The sequence below is a fragment of the Scardinius erythrophthalmus genome, assembly GCF_964197995.2.
Source record: "Scardinius erythrophthalmus genome assembly, chromosome: 9".
Classification (NCBI taxonomy): Eukaryota; Metazoa; Chordata; class Actinopteri; order Cypriniformes; family Leuciscidae; genus Scardinius; species Scardinius erythrophthalmus.
Window position 1 is genome coordinate 3,213,322 of NC_138229.1, and position 20,410 is coordinate 3,233,731.

At 37.5% G+C, this 20,410-nt stretch overlaps 1 protein-coding gene across 1 annotated transcript in view; it reads right to left on the bottom strand.

The window, feature by feature from the left end:
* atcayb (ATCAY kinesin light chain interacting caytaxin b) overlaps window positions 1-19,865 on the bottom strand; it is a gene marked incomplete at both ends in the record, with an annotated part of 21,003 nt that extends 1,138 nt beyond the window's left edge. The window contains 7 exons of the mRNA XM_081373573.1: window positions 398-484; window positions 2,122-2,253; window positions 4,246-4,348; window positions 5,710-5,859; window positions 6,567-6,794; window positions 7,500-7,546; window positions 19,789-19,865. Of these exons, the coding sequence (XP_081229699.1) occupies window positions 398-484; window positions 2,122-2,253; window positions 4,246-4,348; window positions 5,710-5,859; window positions 6,567-6,794; window positions 7,500-7,546; window positions 19,789-19,865 (824 nt within the window). The remainder of the gene's footprint in view (window positions 1-397; window positions 485-2,121; window positions 2,254-4,245; window positions 4,349-5,709; window positions 5,860-6,566; window positions 6,795-7,499; window positions 7,547-19,788) is intronic.
* Between the last annotated feature and the right edge of the window lie 545 nt (window positions 19,866-20,410).

Consider the following 20,410-nt stretch of genomic DNA (forward strand, 5'->3'; position numbering starts at 1 on the left):
ACTCCAGTCTTCAGTGTAAAAAACTGTTTTCGACATTGATAATAATCATAAATGTTTCTTGAGCATCAAATCATCATATTAGAATGATTTCTGAAGGATCATGTGACACTGAAGACTGGAGTAATGATGCTGAAAATTCAGCTTTGATCACAGGAATAAATTACATTTTAAAATATATTAAAATAGAAATGATTAAATTGTCATAATATTTAACAATATTAAATTTTTGTTGTTGTTGTTGTTGTTGTATTTTTAATCAGATAAATGCAGCCTTGGTGAGCAGAAAAGACTTCTTCCAATAACATTAAAAATCTTTCGGATCCAAAACGTTAGACTGTTAGTGTAGATGCACAGACACAGAGTGATTATGATTATTAGATGTTTGATGATTTCTTGCCTGATAAAGGGTCGTGAGATGGCCAGAACTGTACGGATGAACCAGGAGGGATGCGCAATGATCAGACATTTGAGATTCTTCCTTAACCTGGATGTTAAAGGAATAAAGAAGCAGAAAATGATGACACTAAAAGACGAAATGTGAACTCCCTTCCTCAGCTTTTTCAAGGGTTATTCATAATATCTAATAATATATTCATAAGTCAAGTCAAGTCAAATCACCTTTATTTATAAAGAGATTTTAACAATGTAGATTGTTTCAAAGCGGCTTTACAGTGATAATAGGAAATTACAGTAACAGAGATTGTTTTGGCTTTACAGCTCTAGAATAAAGTTATTGTCCAGCTAAAGTTAGTTTTGATTGATTCACTTCCGTTGCGAAAATCATTAGTTATTAACTTAGGCGCCGCTAATTAACACGACACCGTTTTAACCGAAAGCAGAAAACTTTAAATGTGTTCTGGATGTTCATGATGCGGGTTCTCAGCGATATTCCATCAGCTTTGTCTCATGTTCTCAGTGTGATTCATCTGATCAATACACATTACGCACAGTAACAATCTCTGTTACTTTAATTTCCTATTGTCACTGTAAAGGCGCTTTGGAACAATCTACATTGTTAAAGTCCACATGAAATCAAAATTGACCATATTTACTTTGTTTGCCTAAATTGATCGTTTTGTGGTGAACAATTCATCCATGCAAGTCAATCCACACAAAAAAATTTTTTGGCTTCGTAATCTTTAATCAAAATCTGAAAATGCCCCTCCCCTCTGCATTGGAGGACCTTCTCTGATGACGTAGGTTTGAGGACTTGGGTTGGGAAACGCTTAACCACTCCCCTCAAACCGTTAGTCTGTTATGAGCAGAGATGGAGAGGAGGAGCGCTAGAGTAAAACCCTGCCCTCTGTTCAATATTCCGCTTCACTGGGAAATACGTCACAACACTGGAGAAAAGTCGTTTGCAACTTCCGGTTCACGCGGACTTTAAAGCTACACTGTGTGATATTTTCCCCCATCTAGCGGTGGAATTGTATATGACTACCCAGTGAATATTAGTTTCTGTTCCTTTCAATTCCGAGGGTGTTTTAACTCCTACGGTGGCCGTATTATTCCAAGATTAACATGGCTTCCAGTTCGACTTCGTCCATGAGTGTTCCTTCAAGTGATGAGGTTACTTTAGAAAACTATTACAAAGTGCATTTAGTTATTTAGTCAGTTAACATGTAGGTTATGACCTCTATGTAAAATGAATAATAGTTTTATGTTTTCGTTATTTTGGTACCTTTTCATTGCTAATATCAGCTATCCCAAACGAATGCAAGCTAAAGTTAGTAAAGTATCAGTGCTATCGTTATTCTGTATATTGAACGAGATTAATAGTGTAAGGCAATGTTTACACTATGTTTACACAACATCACGGTGTCACTGAGTGTAAAACGCGAAAGGCGAAGCTTGAATTTCAAGGTATGTCCCACTTTGGCGAATGTATTTTCAAGATGGAGGCGCAACATGGCTGGCGCCATTCGAGCGACTCGCTCGTATGTATTATAAATGGCAGATTTTACGCTTACGAGAATACTTTATTAATTGGTGGAAGTAATTACACATGAATGAGCACATATACTTTTGATCGAACAAAGTGTTTTTTTGCTAAGAATCAACTTAAAAAGTTACACAGTGTAGCTTTAAAAGTGCTTTATAAATGATGACTGATCTGAGTACCGTCTCTCGATCATCTGGTAGCATCTCTTGAGCCAGCTGATGCCCGGCATCCTCCGGCGCGGCGTGGCTCCGTTCAGATAGATGATCATGTAGTCTTCAGCCACCAGCAGCTCCAGACTGCTGATCACGTACCTGCAGAGATCATCACACACAGCGCTCAGACGAAACGCCAGGAAATATGCATATACCAAATGCAAACCTATAAAATGCCTCCATTTTGAAATTTTAGGGGAAATAAATTAAAAGTGAAGAAATTGAATATGTCACTTTAGGGCTTAAACATTCAAACAGTTTGAATGATTGTAGAAGATATATATATATATATATATATATATACACAGTATGTGGTTACACTTTATTTTAAGGTGTAACTGTTACAGTGTAATTATATATTTAAGTACTGAGCAACTACATGCACTTACTATAGGGTTAGGGTAGGATTAAGGTTTGGTTGAGGGTTAGTTGCATGTAATTATGCATAATTTACTGTTATTACTATGGTAAGTACATGTGTAACAAGGACACTGTAAAACAAAGTGTAACCCAGTGTGTGTGTGTGTGTGTGTGTTAGTTTATGTGATTTATGAAGACAGAAAATGAGTCCTCGTATTTAAAATGGCTTTAAAAACATATTAAACTGTTTTGTTTAGGGGTAGGGTGAGTGTGTGTGTGTGTGTGTGTGTGTGTGTGTGTGTGATGGGTAGGTTTGGGGGTAGGGTTAGTGTGTGTGTGTGATGGGTAGGTTTAGGGGTAGGGTTAGTGTGTGTGTGTGTGTGTGTGTGTGTGTGTGTGTGTGTGTGTGTGTGTGATGGGTAGGTTTAGGGGTAGGGTTAGTGTGTGTGTGTGATGGGTAGGTTTAGGGGTAGGGTTAGTGTGTGTGTGTGTGTGTGTGAGTGTGTGTGTGTGATGGGTAGGTTTAGGGGTCGGGTTAGTGTGTGTGTGTGTGTGTGTGTGTGTGTGTGTGTGTGTGATGGGTAGGTTTAGGGGTCGGGTTAGTGTGTGTGTGTGTGTGTGTGTGTGTGTGTGTGTGTGTGTGATGGGTAGGTTTAGGGGTCGGGTTAGTGTGTGTGTGTGTGTGTGTGTGTGTGTGTGTGATGGGTAGGTTTAGGGGTCGGGTTAGTGTGTGTGTGTGTGTGAGTGATGGGTAGGTTTAGGGGTAGGGTTAGTGTGTTTGTGTGTGTGTGTGTGTGTTAGTTTATGTGATTTATGAAGACAGAAAATGAGTCCTCGTATTTAAAATGGCTTTAAAAACATTAAACTGTTTTGTTTAGGGGTAGGGTTAGTGTGTGTGTGTGTGTGTGTGTGTGTGTGTGTGTGTGTGTGTGTGTGTGTGTGTGTGTGTGTGTGTGTGTGTGTGTGTGTGTGTGATGGGTAGGTTTAGGGGTCGGGTTAGTGTGTGTGTGTGTGTGTGTGTGTGTGTGTGTGTGTGTGTGTGTGTGTGTGTGTGTGTGTGTGATGGGTAGGTTTAGGGGTCGGGTTAGTGTGTGTGTGTGAGTGTGTGTGTGTGTGTGTGTGATGGGTAGGTTTAGGGGTCGGGTTAGTGTGTTTGTGTGTGTGTGTGTGTGTGTGTGTGTGTGTGTGTGTGTGTGATGGTTAGGTTTAGGGGTAGGGTTAGTGTGTTTGTGTGTGTGTGTGTGTGTGTGTGTGTGTGTGTGTGTGTGTGTGTGTGTGTGTGTGTGTGAGTGTGTGTGTAAGGGGAGAGAACAGAGCTTGTACAGTATAAAAACGATTACGCCTGGAATGGAATGTCCTCACAAGAGCGAGTGTGTGTTTCTGAAACATGTTGTGTGTATGAAATATCTTTCACTATAAAGTATATGAAATGACACTAATAATTCATTTTTTTTTAATAAAACGTAAATTTAAAACAGGATGTACAGCAGTTATATGAATTTAACAGTATATTTGTATTCTACTTCCTTTCATTCAATTTTAATTCTGCACCTTCTTGCTAACTTGATTCAAATTCAGTAATTAAAAAGGTACAATCAGATAAACCCTGTTTATGACAAAAAATCTTTCCATAAACCCAACAGTTAGTCAGTGTTTATCTGATTGTAAATGTACAGTTTACTCTATTTGCTATGAACATGAACTGGCCTGACTGAAGCGTGTGTGTCTTACAGAAAGAGGTTCTCCATGATGTAGTTGTAGTCGGCACAGCCGCTGTCGGGCAGGTAACAGGCAGCGAAGACGATGATGGCGTTCAGTCCTTCACCATAATAACCTGTGGGACACAAGAGTGATGTCGGAGTAATGAAAGTCTGGGTTAATCGTTTGTGTAAAACGGCCTTGCAAAAAATTCCTGTCAGTATTAATAAAACAGGTCAAACATTTCATCTCAAGCTTCAGATCTTTCAAATGATTTATAGTTATTGGCTCACTACATTTTTAACAAGTCACCCTGCAGTTTGTAGTAAATTCAAATTATTAATATTATTATTTTATAGTCATATTGATATATACAAGCACAACATTTTTGGCGAAATTGTGCAGCCTTACATACAAGCACAACAAAACGCGTGTTCTTTATAACGTTTTTTTAAAATCACATTTTAAATTACAATTTTTAACCAGTTTTAACCAGATAGTAGTCGATTGTCGAGTTCACGCGCGTGATCATAGGTAACTAAACCTATGCGCGTGAACTCGACAATCGATTACTATGGACTTCGACCGAAAACAGGATGTAAACACAGGTATGTGCGCTGGCTGAAATAACATTTTTATACATATCTTTCACATCTACTGCAGTCAGATTCACTCGTGTTCACTCAGAAGGAATCCCTCACATTTTCTGTGCACTTGTAATGACACATCAAGGATGTTAAGAGGCTAAAAGCAGGTTTAGTACTTGCCCCATTGAAGTCAACAGGGTGCAAATTTTAAAAATAGAATAACTCGGTGTAGGCAACACCAATTTTTGTCGTTGTTCTCTGTATTGACAGCACTCCAAATGTACAAAAAAATGAGCTCAATGTTAAAATTGACCGGAGTTCTCCTTTAAAGTGGTAATTGTGTAGCTGTCAATGGAGGGACAGAAAACTCTCAGATTTCATCAAAAAGATCTTCATTTGAGTTCTGAAGATGAACGAAAGTCTTACGGGTTTAGAACGGCATGAGGGCGAGTAATTAATGACAGACTTTTCATTTCTGGGTGAACTAAAGGCTGTCGCTTTTGGCTTGATTAGTTAGGGACATTTAATATTCAACAATATTATTGATCTGCCTGCATTGACACCATTATATGAGAACTGAACTGAGCTGGACGATGGTTTTCTCCAGAGTGGCTATATATATATATATAAATGAACTAAATGAATAACTTTTTTACAACAAAAATGAACCATCACTGAACTTACTAAAGCTGGACTATGACACTATTTTCTTCTAGATCTGCGGTACAGCCGAAACAAAATGTTTGCATTATTTTCCTGTTATCTCTGTAAAGCTGCTTTGAAACAGGCTGTACTGTAAAAAGCTATATATAAATAAAGCTGACTTGACTTGAACACCACTATTAATAATCTTAAACAGTGTAGTTTTACCCGATATATTCATTTGAGTGTGATTATCAGGAAGACTGACCTCCATGTGTGACGACGCGCAGGTACGGCCGGATCACCTGCATGTCGATCCTGTTCTCCTGATCGCCGATGATCACCGTCCTCCACAGACGCCCCGTCCCGTCCCCGTCCCCAGATCCAGGACCCTTCGCGCTCGCCACGGGAGTGTCATCTGACAAAAAACAAGAGGTATATAAAATAAATATTATGACAATTTAAAATAACGGTTTTCTATGTGAATATATAGTAAACTGTAATTTATTCCTATGATCAAAGCTGAATTTTCAGCATCATTACTCCAGTCTTCAGTGTCACATGATCCTTCACAAATCACTCTAATATGATGATTTGATGCTCAAGAAACATTATTATTATCAGTGTTGAAAACAGGATTCTTTGATGAATAGAAAGTTCAAAAGAACAGCATTTATTTGAAATATAATCTTTTGTAACATTATAAATGTCTTTACTGTCACTTTTGATCAATTTTTATTAATCCTTGATGAATACAAGTATTGATTTCTTTTATTTCTGTCCCCCCCCAAAAAAAATTCTTCCTGACCCCAAACTTTTGAACGGCAGTGTTTAATATTACAAAACCTTTCTATTTCAGATGAATAATGTTATTTTGAACTTTCTATTCATCAAAGAATCCTGAAATAAAAATGTAAATAAATTTGATACTAATCATGTTTCTTGAGCATCAAATCATCTTTCTGAAGGATCATGTGACACTGAAGACTGGAGTAATGATGCTTTGATCACAGGAATAAATGACATTTTACTGTTTTCAACATTGATAATAATGAGAAGTGTTTCTTCTTCCAATGACATGAAAAGAGCAACATTATTTGCATGTGATTAGTCAAACTGACTGACCTTCCCATTCCAGCTCGGTGCCGTTGTTGACGGAGCCGAGAGAGTCGTCATCCGGCGTGTCCATGTCGTCCACGTTTATGTCCAGGTCGTCCGGTGTTTCCAGAAAGTCATCAGAAAGAAGTGATCCTTCACTTTTGTCCAGCGACAGGTTAATATCCGGAGCGATTAGCGTGCGACGCTTCTGTCGGACAGAATCCACATGATCCGCCGTCAGAGCGCCATGAAGAGCTACAGAGGAAAATAAACATTATATAAAGCAGTCAGACACCAAAAGCAACGTTTTACTCCAGAGCACATTTCTTATTTCTTATGTACAGTTCATTATTCATTACTTCAATGAGCTCTTGTTTCTACCTTGAATTATTACATTGTTTTAATGCATTTTTTTTGCATTAATTATTGAATTGTTTAATGCATTTTTAGCTAACTGTGATATATGTACATTTCTGATACATAACTTAGTCAGTTTCCTCTGATAACAGATCAGTCTAAATTGTAATGTGGACTCATGCATTTTCTGTAAAGCTGCTTTGAAACGGTGTGTATTGTGAAAAGCGCTATACAAATAAATGTGAATTGAAATTGAATGTGCAGTATGGGATTATTTTTATATGGCTAAATATGTTGTACTTGTTTTATATGGCTAAATATGCCTAAAATGCCTATTTGTTTTATATAACTAATTTGTGTGATTATTTAAGGGTTAAGTTGCCATTTTTGTTCTTATTTTGTAAATAGAAACAAAGGAAAAACAGCCCAAGAACACAGTTTGTCTTTTAATTTGACCTGGTCTCTTCTTAATCTAATAAATTATCTTTGGATTATCTTTATCAAGTACAGCTCATGCAGTGTTTTGGAAAACATTTCAATATATCATTTCCACAGTGAAAAACACATGGATCAGATGCACTGAGATGCATTTAGAGAACTTACAGGTGTTGTCAGTGAGTCCATCTAAATCTCCATCTTCAGGAAGAGGCCTGTAAATAAACCCAGAGACATTATAAAGATGACCACAACACCAATTGAAGTAAACTATAATTACAAGTAACTAACCCAAACTCTATAGTAAGTACATGTAGTTAATTAATAATACTCAATCCTTAAGTACAATGTAAATACGTCACCTTAAAATAAAGTGTAACCGAAAAGTGCATTATAAATAAAATGCATTTTTATTGTTATTATTATTATTATTATTATTATTAAGGTCAAGTCAACTAAAAAGTGTCATGCATCCTCAATTCTCTGACAAATATATCCATTTGAACACAGTTCAACAAAAACAACAACTGAACATAATCATTAATTAAAATCCCCCTGTAGTCAATTTTATCTCTTAAAACTCATCTTTGATCACCAAAATGGCAAATTTAAACATTTTGTCCTTGAAATAAAATTCTTTATGCCTTAAAATAGCTTGAATGTAACTCGACACCCTTGCCTCATTTAGTATATGCGGTTCTATAAATATGCAAATGAGCCCCGCCTCCACTCACTCACTGCAGCTCAGAGATCCACTCATCAACTTGCTGAGGTAAAAGCTGCTCAATGGTGTTGCTATTTACAACATCGGACACACAGTCTATTATTGTTTTTTAATTATCATATTAAGAAAACATGCATGCGTTATTTTGCCTTTTTAAGAAAGCCTTTTATTTTTTATTTTTGTGGCGTAGTTTTTCACCTATATTTAACAGCGCTTTGAAGTACAAATACAACATCCGTTTTTTAAATCCTATCCAATTGTGACAGCTGTCAATCAAAATTTGGAGCGGTGATTCGTTCCATGTGTTCCTGTCAGAAAACAAATGGATAATTCGACCAATTAAAATTTTAATTTAACAGAATTGATCAACTTGCTGCCTGATGTGCTTGTTTTAATTCGCATCCTTTCTAAAAAAAAAATATGAAAGTTTTTGGTTTAATATATATAAGACTTTCAATGATCTAATTTCATGTTGTTTTATATTTTGTTTATTTTGTTGGATTTTAGTTGGACTCAGAACTGTTTCAAAAATAGTGATCTGGACGATTCCTGCTGCCTTTGGGCTCAGTGATGTTAAATTTAAATGACATATAAAATAAAGACATGTTATGTTACATTGTGATGTAATGTGTTTTCTGGAAGGGATTAAAGAACAAATAACTTTTATAAGCTGAAAGGCAGGATACAAATGTTTTTATTAAGTTAGATAGACATTATATAACAGTTTCAGGTTATGTTTTAGTGTTGGTAACATTGTCCCACACAAACTTATAATCGTCCCACATTTGGTTTGTTTGATGGTGGTCTATTCACCCTAAATAACATGGCCTCTCTCGAGACTCCCCTGCTAGTTCACTGTTAATGATATGCGAAAGCCTGCCGGGATGACATGATCTGATTGGTTACAAGGTAGTTTGTGACGTCAGAAACACCAGCGATTTCAAGGCGTGTTTTTGAGACTGTCTTTGGTTCACTGCAGTTTTAAGGAGAAAATACTCAGCAATGCTGTCGACTTGTGAATTTACACATGGTTTGTCTTAAAGCATTAAAACACCACAGACATATAAACAACATTAAAAGCACAGACGGACTATAAAGTTGATTTCAGCTCACACAAAGGTCACTTTTAAACCGCACACATATATAATGCAGAATGCACATCTGTGTCAAGCCTTGAACAATAGCGGTTTCTAAACATTGTGTTTAATCAGTAAAGGCAACATTTATCCAGTCACTCCTGGACGTGTTTGTGATCCCGGAGTGGAACGGATGGTAGTCTAGCTGACAAACTACATCCAACACCAGCTCTCTGAGAAAAGCCACACAATGTGTAATTACCCAGCAGTCAGTGCAGTGTCAGGAGACGTGCGGTTTAATAAAAGAGTGCAGCCGAAGAAATAATGAGGTATTGTAGATCTAGACTAAATCTGAGCTTGCATTTACTCACTTGCACAAAAACAGATTCAGTATTCCTCAAAATGGATAAAAACAGTGAAATTAAACCTGCAAAAATTCAATGTTAAATTATACAAATGGACTTTATGAACTTACTCTCACTTTATTAACCAATGTCTTTGCTGTTGACCTGCGATGATACAACTCAATCATACAAATAAGCAAAAATGACTTTTTTGTTTGTTGTGTGGTTGGAACAATCTCGACCTGTGGTTAGAAGTATAGTTTCTTGTTTCATAAACCAACGCGGTTGAACGACCAGTTTGCGACAGTAAGGTTTCTGGAATCAGTCGTGACTAGCTAGTTGGTTTCCTCAACGATGCATCATACAATGGTAGTGAAGCAGCGAGTTACGGCGTAGTAATGTACTTTTAGGGACTAGGGAGTAACGTGATACTGTAACGCATTACTTATAAAAGTAACTTTCCCCAACACTGATTATCACAAAGTAAGTTTTAAAGTGTGACACTAATAAAAAAGTACTATCCTTTGCATATGATCCATATCCACCTTATTCCTTGAATTATGGGTGGCACGAACAGTGGCACAGTGCTCATTCAGTAAATGCATAGCTAAACAGAAGTGTTTTGAGTCTGGATTTGAATGTGACTACTGTAGGAGCACATCTGATCTCCTCCGGAAGCTGGTTCCAGCTGCGGCTGGCATAGTAGCTAAAAGCGGACTCGCCATGCTTAGAGTGAACCCTTGGTATTTCTAGCTGATATGATCCTAGTGATCTGAGTGATCTGTTGGGTTTATATTCAGTGAGCATATCTGGAATATATTGAGGTCCTAGGCCATTGAATGATTTATATACCAGTAATAATACTTTAAAATCAATCCTAAATCTAACTGGGAGCCAGTGTAAAGACCTGAGGACTGGTGTGATATGTTCATATTTTCTGGTTCTGCTCAGAATCCTGGCGGCAGCGTTCTGTATGAGCTGACACTGTCTTATGGTCTTTTTGGGAAGGCCAGTGAGGAGTCCATTACAGTAATCCACCCTGCTGGTGATGAAAGCATGTACAAGTTTCTCTAAGTCTTGTCTGGAAACAAAGCATCTAATTCTTGCAATATTTTTCAGATGATAGTATGCTGATTTAGTTATTGCTTTGACATGACTACTGAAACTAAGGTCTGACTCTAGTGTCACACCAAGATTCCTGACTTGATGTTTAGTTGTTTGACCCCTAGAGTGAAGGTATGCGTTCACCTTGAGAACTTCATCTTTGTTTCCAAACGCAATGACTTCAGTTTTGTCTTTGTTTAACTGAAGAAAGTTTTGACACATCCAACTGTTGACTTCGTCAATGCATTGGCACAGGGAGTCAATGGGGCTGTAATCGTTAGGCGATAGGGCTAAGTAGAGCTGTGTGTCGTCTGCATAGCTGTGGTAAGAGATTTGGTTCTTTCTCATTATTTGGCTCATTGGGAGCATATACAGGTTGAACAGGAGTGGCGCAAGAATTGAGCCTTGAGGGACTCCGCATGTCATGGATGTCCACTCAGACTTATAATCTCCTATACTCACATAATAACCTCTCCCATCTAAGTATGACCTGAACCATTTTAGGACTATCCCAGAAAGCCCCACCCAGTTTTCCAGCCTGTCCAGAAGTATGTTATGATCGACAGTGTCAAATGCAGCACTGAGGTCGAGTTGTACCAGCACTGATAATTTTCCTGTATCAGTATTTAAGCGAATATCGTTTATTATCTTTATGAGCGCTGTCTCTGTGCTGTGGTGCGGTCGGAAACCAGATTGAAAATTGTCAAAGTATCCATTCGAGCTTAAGAATTTGTTCAGCTGATTGAAGACAACTGAAGACAACTGATTGATATTCAATAACAAGAATATCTATGGCAAGAGCTCTTTTCAGTTGTTGCTTTCTTTTCCTCGTGATTATTTTCTTTTTTCCCGTTGCAATCCGCTGTAAAATTATGAAAAAGGACAACATATCCTGCACATCTGTGGTCTGTTCTCCCGAATTTAATTTCTCCTCAAATCATCACGTCTCTTTCCAGGTTTGTTTTCACAGGTAAATGCATTTTGTAATCTGTCAAAATGATGAAAATCACTTTGAAATAGGATCACGTAATGCTGAAGTTAATGAACATTTTTGATTAAGGCAACATAAGTTACATAATACAGATATAGATATTACTACAGTAAAAGACTTGCACTTTTGGGGTTATTTGGTCTGTTGAAAGTACCTTGTTGATGCTTTTACACTTTTAAATTTCCTTTTAATGTTTGATTGCTGAGGGTGAGTAGATTAATGTCATCTTGTTTGACACTTTTTTTAACGTATTGCGCTCATAGAGCGATCATTTCACTGATTGTTTACAGCTTAATGGAAGTTACACCCATAATTTGCGCAAAGCGTCATGGGGTGCAGAAATAAGGTGGATAGGATATTATTGTTTAAAAATGCCTTAATACACCTAAATATGGTACATGAATATGGTAATCTTTCAGTACACTGAAAGCAGTTGTTATTTTAAGTATTATAACTGAGCCTTAAAGTAACCTTTTTTTTTACAGAGGTGTAAAGAGTACCTGAAAACCTTCACTTACAGCAAAAATGACTCCATTACAAATTACAAGTCACCAATACGACTTGAGGAAAAGTTTTAGGTCTATTTAATCCGAAAAATTGTGAGTAAAAGCTTGAAATGTAAAATTATCAATAAAAGCTAAAACATAATAAGGTTCTTCAGAAAAAAAAGTTATTTGCAGTACATTATCTTTTAATAACAACCTCAAAAGGTTTTATAAGATTATGTGCACACTCACACAATCAACTATTCACCACCCTCAGTCTTTTACTACCCTCGTTGTCATGGCAACACTGATGACCTCATATTTGCCCATAAATGGTAATGCATTATGATGTAAGGGGGCGTGTCTGTGCTCTTTATGTCATCATGCACTGTATAATGACCCACATACACACCTGAACAGCTGATCATGCCATAATTCACCTTCATTTCTCCTTGAAGTGCAGCTGGATAACATGCCCTCAGCTCCACATGCATTATTGATCAGAAATCAGAGATGTCTGCATTGGGTGAATATAAGTGATGCATAACAAGCCCCACGGGAGCCATACACGTACATAGGTTTACATTATATTAGCAACTTCTGACTGCTCTGATAATACATGCCTCTAATGGGGCATGTAGTAAAAATCATTATAAATATGATCAATATATAGATCAATAGCAGTACCGTTTTTATACCGCAAATATTAAATTAGAAGAGGAGAGAATACATACAGTAAGGGCTTGTTCAAATTCGCTTACAAGAGAATGCTAGAAGATTGTATAGCATATAGCCTACACACAACACTATACAAATATTTTTGTATATAAGTTGTAAATAAAACAAAAAAAATTGAGTATGTTTGGAGTATGCTTCAGGAATTCTTTAAAAAAAAGTCTTTCTAGTTTAAAATTTCACGTTTCATTCATTGTGTTGCTGCAATCCATTAACTTAAGCTCTTATTTATGCCAAAATCTATGCAAAAAAGCTGTAATTTCAAACTCACAAGGAGTAAAGAGTACCTGAGAACCACTCTGGAGTAAAAGTACAGACGCCTTACAGCGAAAGTGACTCTGTTACAAGTCACCAATTTCAATACGACTTGAGTAAAAGTCTTAGGGCCCTATTTTAACAATCTGAAACGCAAGTATCAAACGTGAAACGCACGTAACTTTCTGGGCGCTGTTGCTATTATACCGGCGGGATAAATGACTCTTGCGCCCGACGCAAATCTCCAATGTGTTGGTCTGAAGTAGCTTCATTACTCATAGGTGTGGTTTGGGCGTAACGTGAAATAAACCAATCAGAGCGTCATCTCACATTCCCTTTAAGAGCAGGCGCGCTTGTTCCATGGCGGATTGCTATTATAACGGCGGATTTGCCAGACGCACGCCAGGAGCGGTTCACAGCCGAAGAGATCGACGTTCTCGTCAGGGCCGTAAAACACAGAGAAGTGACATTGGGGATGGAGAAACACACCCAAATTAGCTTGGGTTAAACAGGCGTATAATAATTTGGGTAAATGTGTAAGCTAGATTTATGCCAATTTTTTCACATCTTCATGGACACCACAATGATTTCCCTCGTGTGGAATATTTTTCCTTGTAATAATATATTGTTTGCAAAAATTTCAACTGCTGCGTCTGTGTAGATGAGAGAATAAAAGTGTATGTGCGTTGTGCTCACACTACATTGATTATAGCCAAGCATGCGCCCTTAAAATAGCATCTGAATAACATGCACAACGAGCCACTGACTTTAGACTAGGTTTTTTCTGGTCAGTGGAGGAATTGTTTTCTGAAACTGCAAAATAGCACCAGGGAACGTTTGCGCCGGAACACGCCTCCTCCTCCTCCACGCCCCTAGGAGCGCAAGTTCATTCCCTAATTTACAGACGTACGTCTGTGGAGGGAAAAGTCCGCTGTGCGTCGTGTACAAAATAGGAATGATACATGCGTTGGTGTACAAAGTCAGTTGCGCTGGGTGCAAGATAGGGCCCAGAGTATCTATCTATTTTTTAACAGTACTTAAGTACTTATTTTACTCATACTGAACGTAGGCTCAAAGATGCATGAGATACATGCCAGTGAAAATAAGAAACAGTTGATTTGTGAGGAGAGCGATCACGTTTATTTTCTAAAATAAAAATAAAACTGAACACCTCAATATTGCAATAAATCAAGGTCGACACAACAGCCTCTTGAACATCTACAAACACTCAAGTCTCAGTTAAGCTCAAGTGCTCAAAAAGGACATAAGTTAACCAATATCCTTCAAAAATAAAATCTCTTCAATATAACGGATAAATAAAATAATGTTAAAGGGATATTTCACCGCTGGAAAGATGTGTATTTAAATTGGGTCATTTATGTGGTAGAAATGTGAAATTATTTTAGAAGTTGGTGCCTTCTAGACTGAGAAAAGCCAGAAAATGTATTTTTGGCTCATGTGGATGAAAGACTACAACTCCCAGAATGCACTTGCTTCGCTGCCCTACGAGGACACTCCCAAGCCACGCCTACCGGTTACAGAGGGCAGTATCGGGAGAAATGATACAGCTAGGCTACTAGTCGACTGGAAACTGAAAAGACGGCGTTTTATGGTGAGATCCCCCTATGGGCGGGTTGAACACATGCGGGACGAGCTCCTCCTACTGGCTGGAGTCTCTCGCCTCTGGACAAAAGAGCCTCTGATGACGATAAATGATGATTTTTGCGTCATCTGAGGTTTTTTTCCAGACACACAATACAGAAATCTCTCGTCTCAGGGGGACATGAGGGAGGGAAGCACGGTCACTCCAAAACACTACTGGGATTCTACTGATACAAAGCTTAATGCTAATCGGTGAAGTATCCCTTTAAGTAAAATGAAATAGTCAAAGCCTACTTGCACTGGACGTGCTGGTTTCAGCCTCATCTCATATGAAACACCTATGATTGAGAACCCGCTAATGCACTCGCATTCGTGTAAAGCAGCCCTTTTGACAAGTTTGGGTGAGTAAGGGTAAAACGCACAAGTTATAGTACCTTCAATGCCCTTAGATGACGATATCACTTCTTTATAGCAGCAATAAACTGCTAAAGAAAAAGATAAGTGCCATGCTAAATGCAACGAGTAATTGCATTACTCTTCACAAATGTGACCCTGGACCACAAAACCAGTCACATGGGTACATTTCTTGAAATTGAGATTTATACATCATCTGTAAGCTGAATAAATAAGCTGTCCATTGATGTATGGTTTGTTAGGATAGGACAATATCTGGCCGAGATACGACTATTGAAAATCTGGAATCTGAGGATGCAAAAAAATCGAAACATTGAAAAAATCTCCTTTAAAGTTGTGCATTTATGTTCATTGTGCAGCATTCACTCACAAAAATAAATGTTTTATATATTTACGGTAGGAAATTTACAAAATATCTTCATGGAACATGATCTTTACTATCCTAATGTATGGTGACCAAACGTCCTGTTTTCCCAGGACATGTCCTGTTTTCACGTCCTGTCCTGGCCGTCCTGCCTGTTTTTTATAAAGTGATGAAAATGTCCTGGTTTTCATTATTTTTCATTGGGCCATTACACGTGTACTTTAAATTGACTGGCGCTTGCCTTTGCAGTATGCACACAAAACATATGAAACCGGCTTCGGCTTCGCCCCGTCTTGTTACAATCAGCGCGTTCCTCAATCCGCAGCGGCAAGCAGACTGAGAGCACGTCAGAATACAGAGGCCTGTGTGTGTGTGTGTGTGTGTGTGTGTGTGTGTTGGTGTGTGTGTTCATCTCAGCCTCATTGGTCTGTCAATGTCAGAATATTTGAAATGACCAATCAAATCAAAGTAGGCGGACTTTACGTTACTGAATTTGCGTGACTCGAGTCACTCTCGACGCTTCAGTTTACGGTCAAGTGCGAGAGAGGAGGTCAGTAGCTAACAGCGTAAAAAAAAGCCCAGATGTAAATTCACAGATGATTTACAGAGAAAATTCCCGTGTTTTCGTTTCGGTCGGGATCCGTGTAAAGCAGAATGCATGAACTGCAAAGCTGGCACGTATGTGTCAGTGTCAAATAAAGGTGCTAGCGACCTAGAAGCCCACATAAAGAAAGTAGCCTATAGGCTACAAGAGAACATTAGGAGGATTGAAATAGTTTTTTACTGAAATAGTGTAGTAGATTTTTTATTTTAGTAGTAGATTTTTAACCTATGCCATGGCCATGAAAAGAAATATTCTCATGTAAAAGGTGTTAAAAGCTAAACTTTTTTCTTTCTTTTTTTATAGTATTCTATTGTTGCGGGCCAAACAATGAATGGAAAGGTATTACTTTATGTATTAAAGTACAATAACATAGAGGTTGTGAATGCATTTGTCAAATACAAAAAAAAAGTATTTTTTGATGCATTCACCCATCAACCACGCCTCCCCAAACCACGCCCCCCGTCCTGTTTTCTGAAAACTAAAATATGGTCACCCTATCCTAATGATTTTTGGCATAAAAGAAAAATGGATAATTTTGACCCATACATTGTATTGTTACACAAATATACCCGTGTGACATGTGACTGGTTTTGTGATCCAGGGTCACATATGTATTGAAGTAAAGAGTACATTCAAAAATGTACTCAAGCAAGTCAAGTCAAGTCAAGTCAAGTCAAGTTTATTTATATAGCGCTTTTCACAACACAGGTTGTATCAAAGCAGCTTCACAGTAATAAATTAGAACAATACATCAATGTTTGTTTCTAGTGGAACGTCTACGTTCGGTAATGCTGATCAATAGTATCGTTGATTGATTAATTTAATTAAATATCCCCAAATATCCCCAACTGAGCAAGCCAAAGGCAACAGTGGCAAGGAACCGAAAAACTCCATCAGGTGACCTAATGGAGAAAAAAAAAAACCTTGGGAGAACCCGGGCTCAGTCGGGGGCCAGTTCTCCTCTGGCGTTTATGAACTAGAGGTCGGATTTAACTGTAGGATTAAAAGTATTATATGAATGCCTGGCTGAAGAGATGCGTCTTTAATCTAGTTTTAAACTGGGAGAGCGAGTCTGAGCAACGAACAGTATCCGGAAGACTATTCCAGAGTTTTGGTGCTAAATGTGAAAATGCTCTCCCTCCTTTGGTGGACCTAGATATCCTAGGTATGACCAAAAGCCTCGAATTTAGTGACCTTAAAGAGCGCGATGGATTATAGGGCGATAGAAGATCGGTTAGACTGGAGCTAAGCCGTTTAGGGCTTTATAAGTCAGTAGCAATACCTTGTAATTAATACGGGACTTTATAGGTAACCAATGTAGGGATGATAAAATCGGTGTTATATGATCATATTTTCTTGATCTAGTTAGAACTCTAGCGGCGGCATTTTGGACTAACTGTAGCTTGTTTATTAAGGATGCAGGACAACCGGCTAATAACGCATTACAGTAATCTAGTCTCGAGGTCATGAATGCATGAACTAACTTTTCTGCGTCAGAAACTGATAGCATATTACGTAGCTTAGCAATGTTTCTAAGGTGGAAAAAGGCTGTTCTTGTAACATATGAAATATGATTTTCAAAAGACAGGTTGCAGTCTAATATAACACCCAGGTCTTTTACTGTAGAGGATGAAGTAACAGGACATCCTACTATGTTAAAGTTGTATTGTGAGAGGTTTTGTGGGTGGTTTTTTGAACCGATAAGTAGTACCTCTGTCTTGTCTGGATTTAATAAAAGAAAATTATGCGTCATCCAATCTTTTATATCTTTAACACACTCTGTCAATTTGGATAATTTAGCGTTTTCATCTGGCCGTGATGAAATATAGATTTGAGTGTCATCAGCATAACAATGGAAACTAATTCCATGTTTCCTTATAATATTTCCAAGTGGTAGCATATATATTGAGAATAATAGAGGGCCTAACACAGATCCCTGCGGCACTCCATAGTTTACTGGAGTTATGATAGATTTTTCTCCATTTAAATAAACAAAATGGTAGCGGTCAGATAAATACGATCTAAACCAGCTTAATGCTTGTCCTTGAACACCAGTATAATTTTGTAGTCGATCTAAGAGTATTGTATGATCTATAGTATCGAACGCAGCACTAAGATCAAGTAAAACTAATATTGAGATACAGCCTTGGTCAGAAGCTAAAAGTAAATCATTTGTGATTTTAACGAGCGCAGTTTCAGTGCTATGATGCGGCCTGAATCCAGACTGAAACTTTTCATAGGTGTCATTTTCTTGTAAGAAAGAGCCCAGTTGAGCGGACACAACTTTTTCTAGTATTTTAGACATAAAAGGTAGATTTGAAATGGGTCTATAATTTACTAGATTATTCGGATCTAATTGTGGTTTCTTAATGAGAGGTTTTATAACTGCCAGTTTAAATGTTTTTGGAACATAACCTAAAGATAAAGACGAGTTAATAATATTGAGGAGAGGCTCTTCCACTACAGGTAACACTTCTTTCAATAGTTTAGTTGGTATGGGATCTAATAAACATGTTGTTGTTTTAGAGGAAATGATAAATTTATTTAACTCTTTTTGTTCTATAGTTGAAAAGCACTGTAATTGTTCTTGCGGCGTGATAATTGAGGCTGAATTATAAGGCGCGATTGAGGATTGAACGTTTACAATTGTGGTTCTGATGTTTTCTATTTTCTCAGTGAAGAACTTCATGAAATCATTACTACTAAACTGTAATGGAATATTTTGTTCAGGAGACATCTGTTTATTTGTTAGTCTCGCCACGGTGTTAAATAAGAACTTAGGATTGTTATGGTTGTTTTCTATTAGTTTGCGTAGATGCTCAGCCCTGGCCGCTTTTAGGGCCTTTTTATAACGTGACGTACTGTCTTTCCATGCGATTCTAAAGACCTCTAAGTTGGTTTGTTTCCATTTACGCTCTAAATTACGGGTTTCTCTCTTTAGAACACGCGTAGTACTGTTGTACCATGGTGCTTTACTTTTCTCTCTGACCTTTTTTAATCTAATGGGCGCAACAATATCCAATGATCCAGAGAGAATGGTGCTCATAGTGCTAGTTAATTCCTCAAGTTCATCTGTTTGTTTGGGTTCACTGAGCAGCTGAGACAGATCCGATAAGCTGTTTGAAAAATTATCTATGGTGGATGGAAGGATTGTTCTGCCTAATCGATAACGCGGCGCAGCATGATATATTACAGGAGTACGTAATATGCAAGTTACCATGTAATGGTCAGTGACATCGTCACTTTGTGGAATGATATCTATATCGGTTGGATCGGTTCCATGTGATATAATTAAATCGAGTGTATGATTAAATCGATGAGTCGGTCCGGTAATGTTTTGCTTGACCCCAAAGGAGTTTAATAAATCTGTAAACGCAGCCCCTAACGCATCATTTTGATTATCTACATGGATATTAAAGTCTCCAACAATTAATGCTTTATCGAAGTTAACTAATAGGTCTGAGAGAAACTAATAGGTCTACTCAAGCAGAGAATAAAAGTTGCTAAAATCTTTGATACTCAGTAAAACTACAAAGTAGCCAAAAAGATATAAGTAAACAGTGACTAATTACATTTATTCAATACTTTACACCGCTATGCTGCATGTCAAACCACATTGCATTGTGGGATACAGTGTGCTCATTTACTAAATGTTCAAGGTCATTGGGGTATTCTCTGCATACAGAAGACTCGTATACTGTGCACAGGTCTGCATACTGCAGATGTATTATGAGTATTACGAGCAACTGAAGGTCTTACCGTGGGAAATCATCGTCCTGCCACTCATCTTTTACCTCCATGTTCTCCATGCGTAAAGTGGCTTCAGTGGTTCCCATCCTCTGCTCCCGATCACACTGATCAACAGAATCAATTACAGAAGATTAACACCTTTAGAAGTGGCTATATAGACAAAAATACATATTTGAGTTATTATTTCTCATTGACAGCAATGTTAAATAAGCAAATGGCATAAGTCATTCCCCTCAATAAGACACATGATTTGAGGAATGAATGTGGGATGAGTTACACGCCGAAGCTTTGTCAGAGTTATTATAGCACTAAAACTAAAACCATAACATTTTCATTACTAGAAATAAAATAAAATAAATATAATAAAATTAAATTAAATAAAAAGCTTATTTTATTTCAGCTAGTGGCCAAAAGCAACATTTCTTATTTTCATTTAGTTTAAATTGATGTAATTACAAAACTAAAATAAAAATGTATAAAACCTATAGACATACATAAAAAAAAAAAACTAAAAATAAATAAATTAAATGACACTGGAACATACAAAAATAAAACCGAATTTAATATAATGAAAAAAGGTGCATGACAGACAGACAGACAGAAAGATAGATAGATAGATAGATAGATAGAT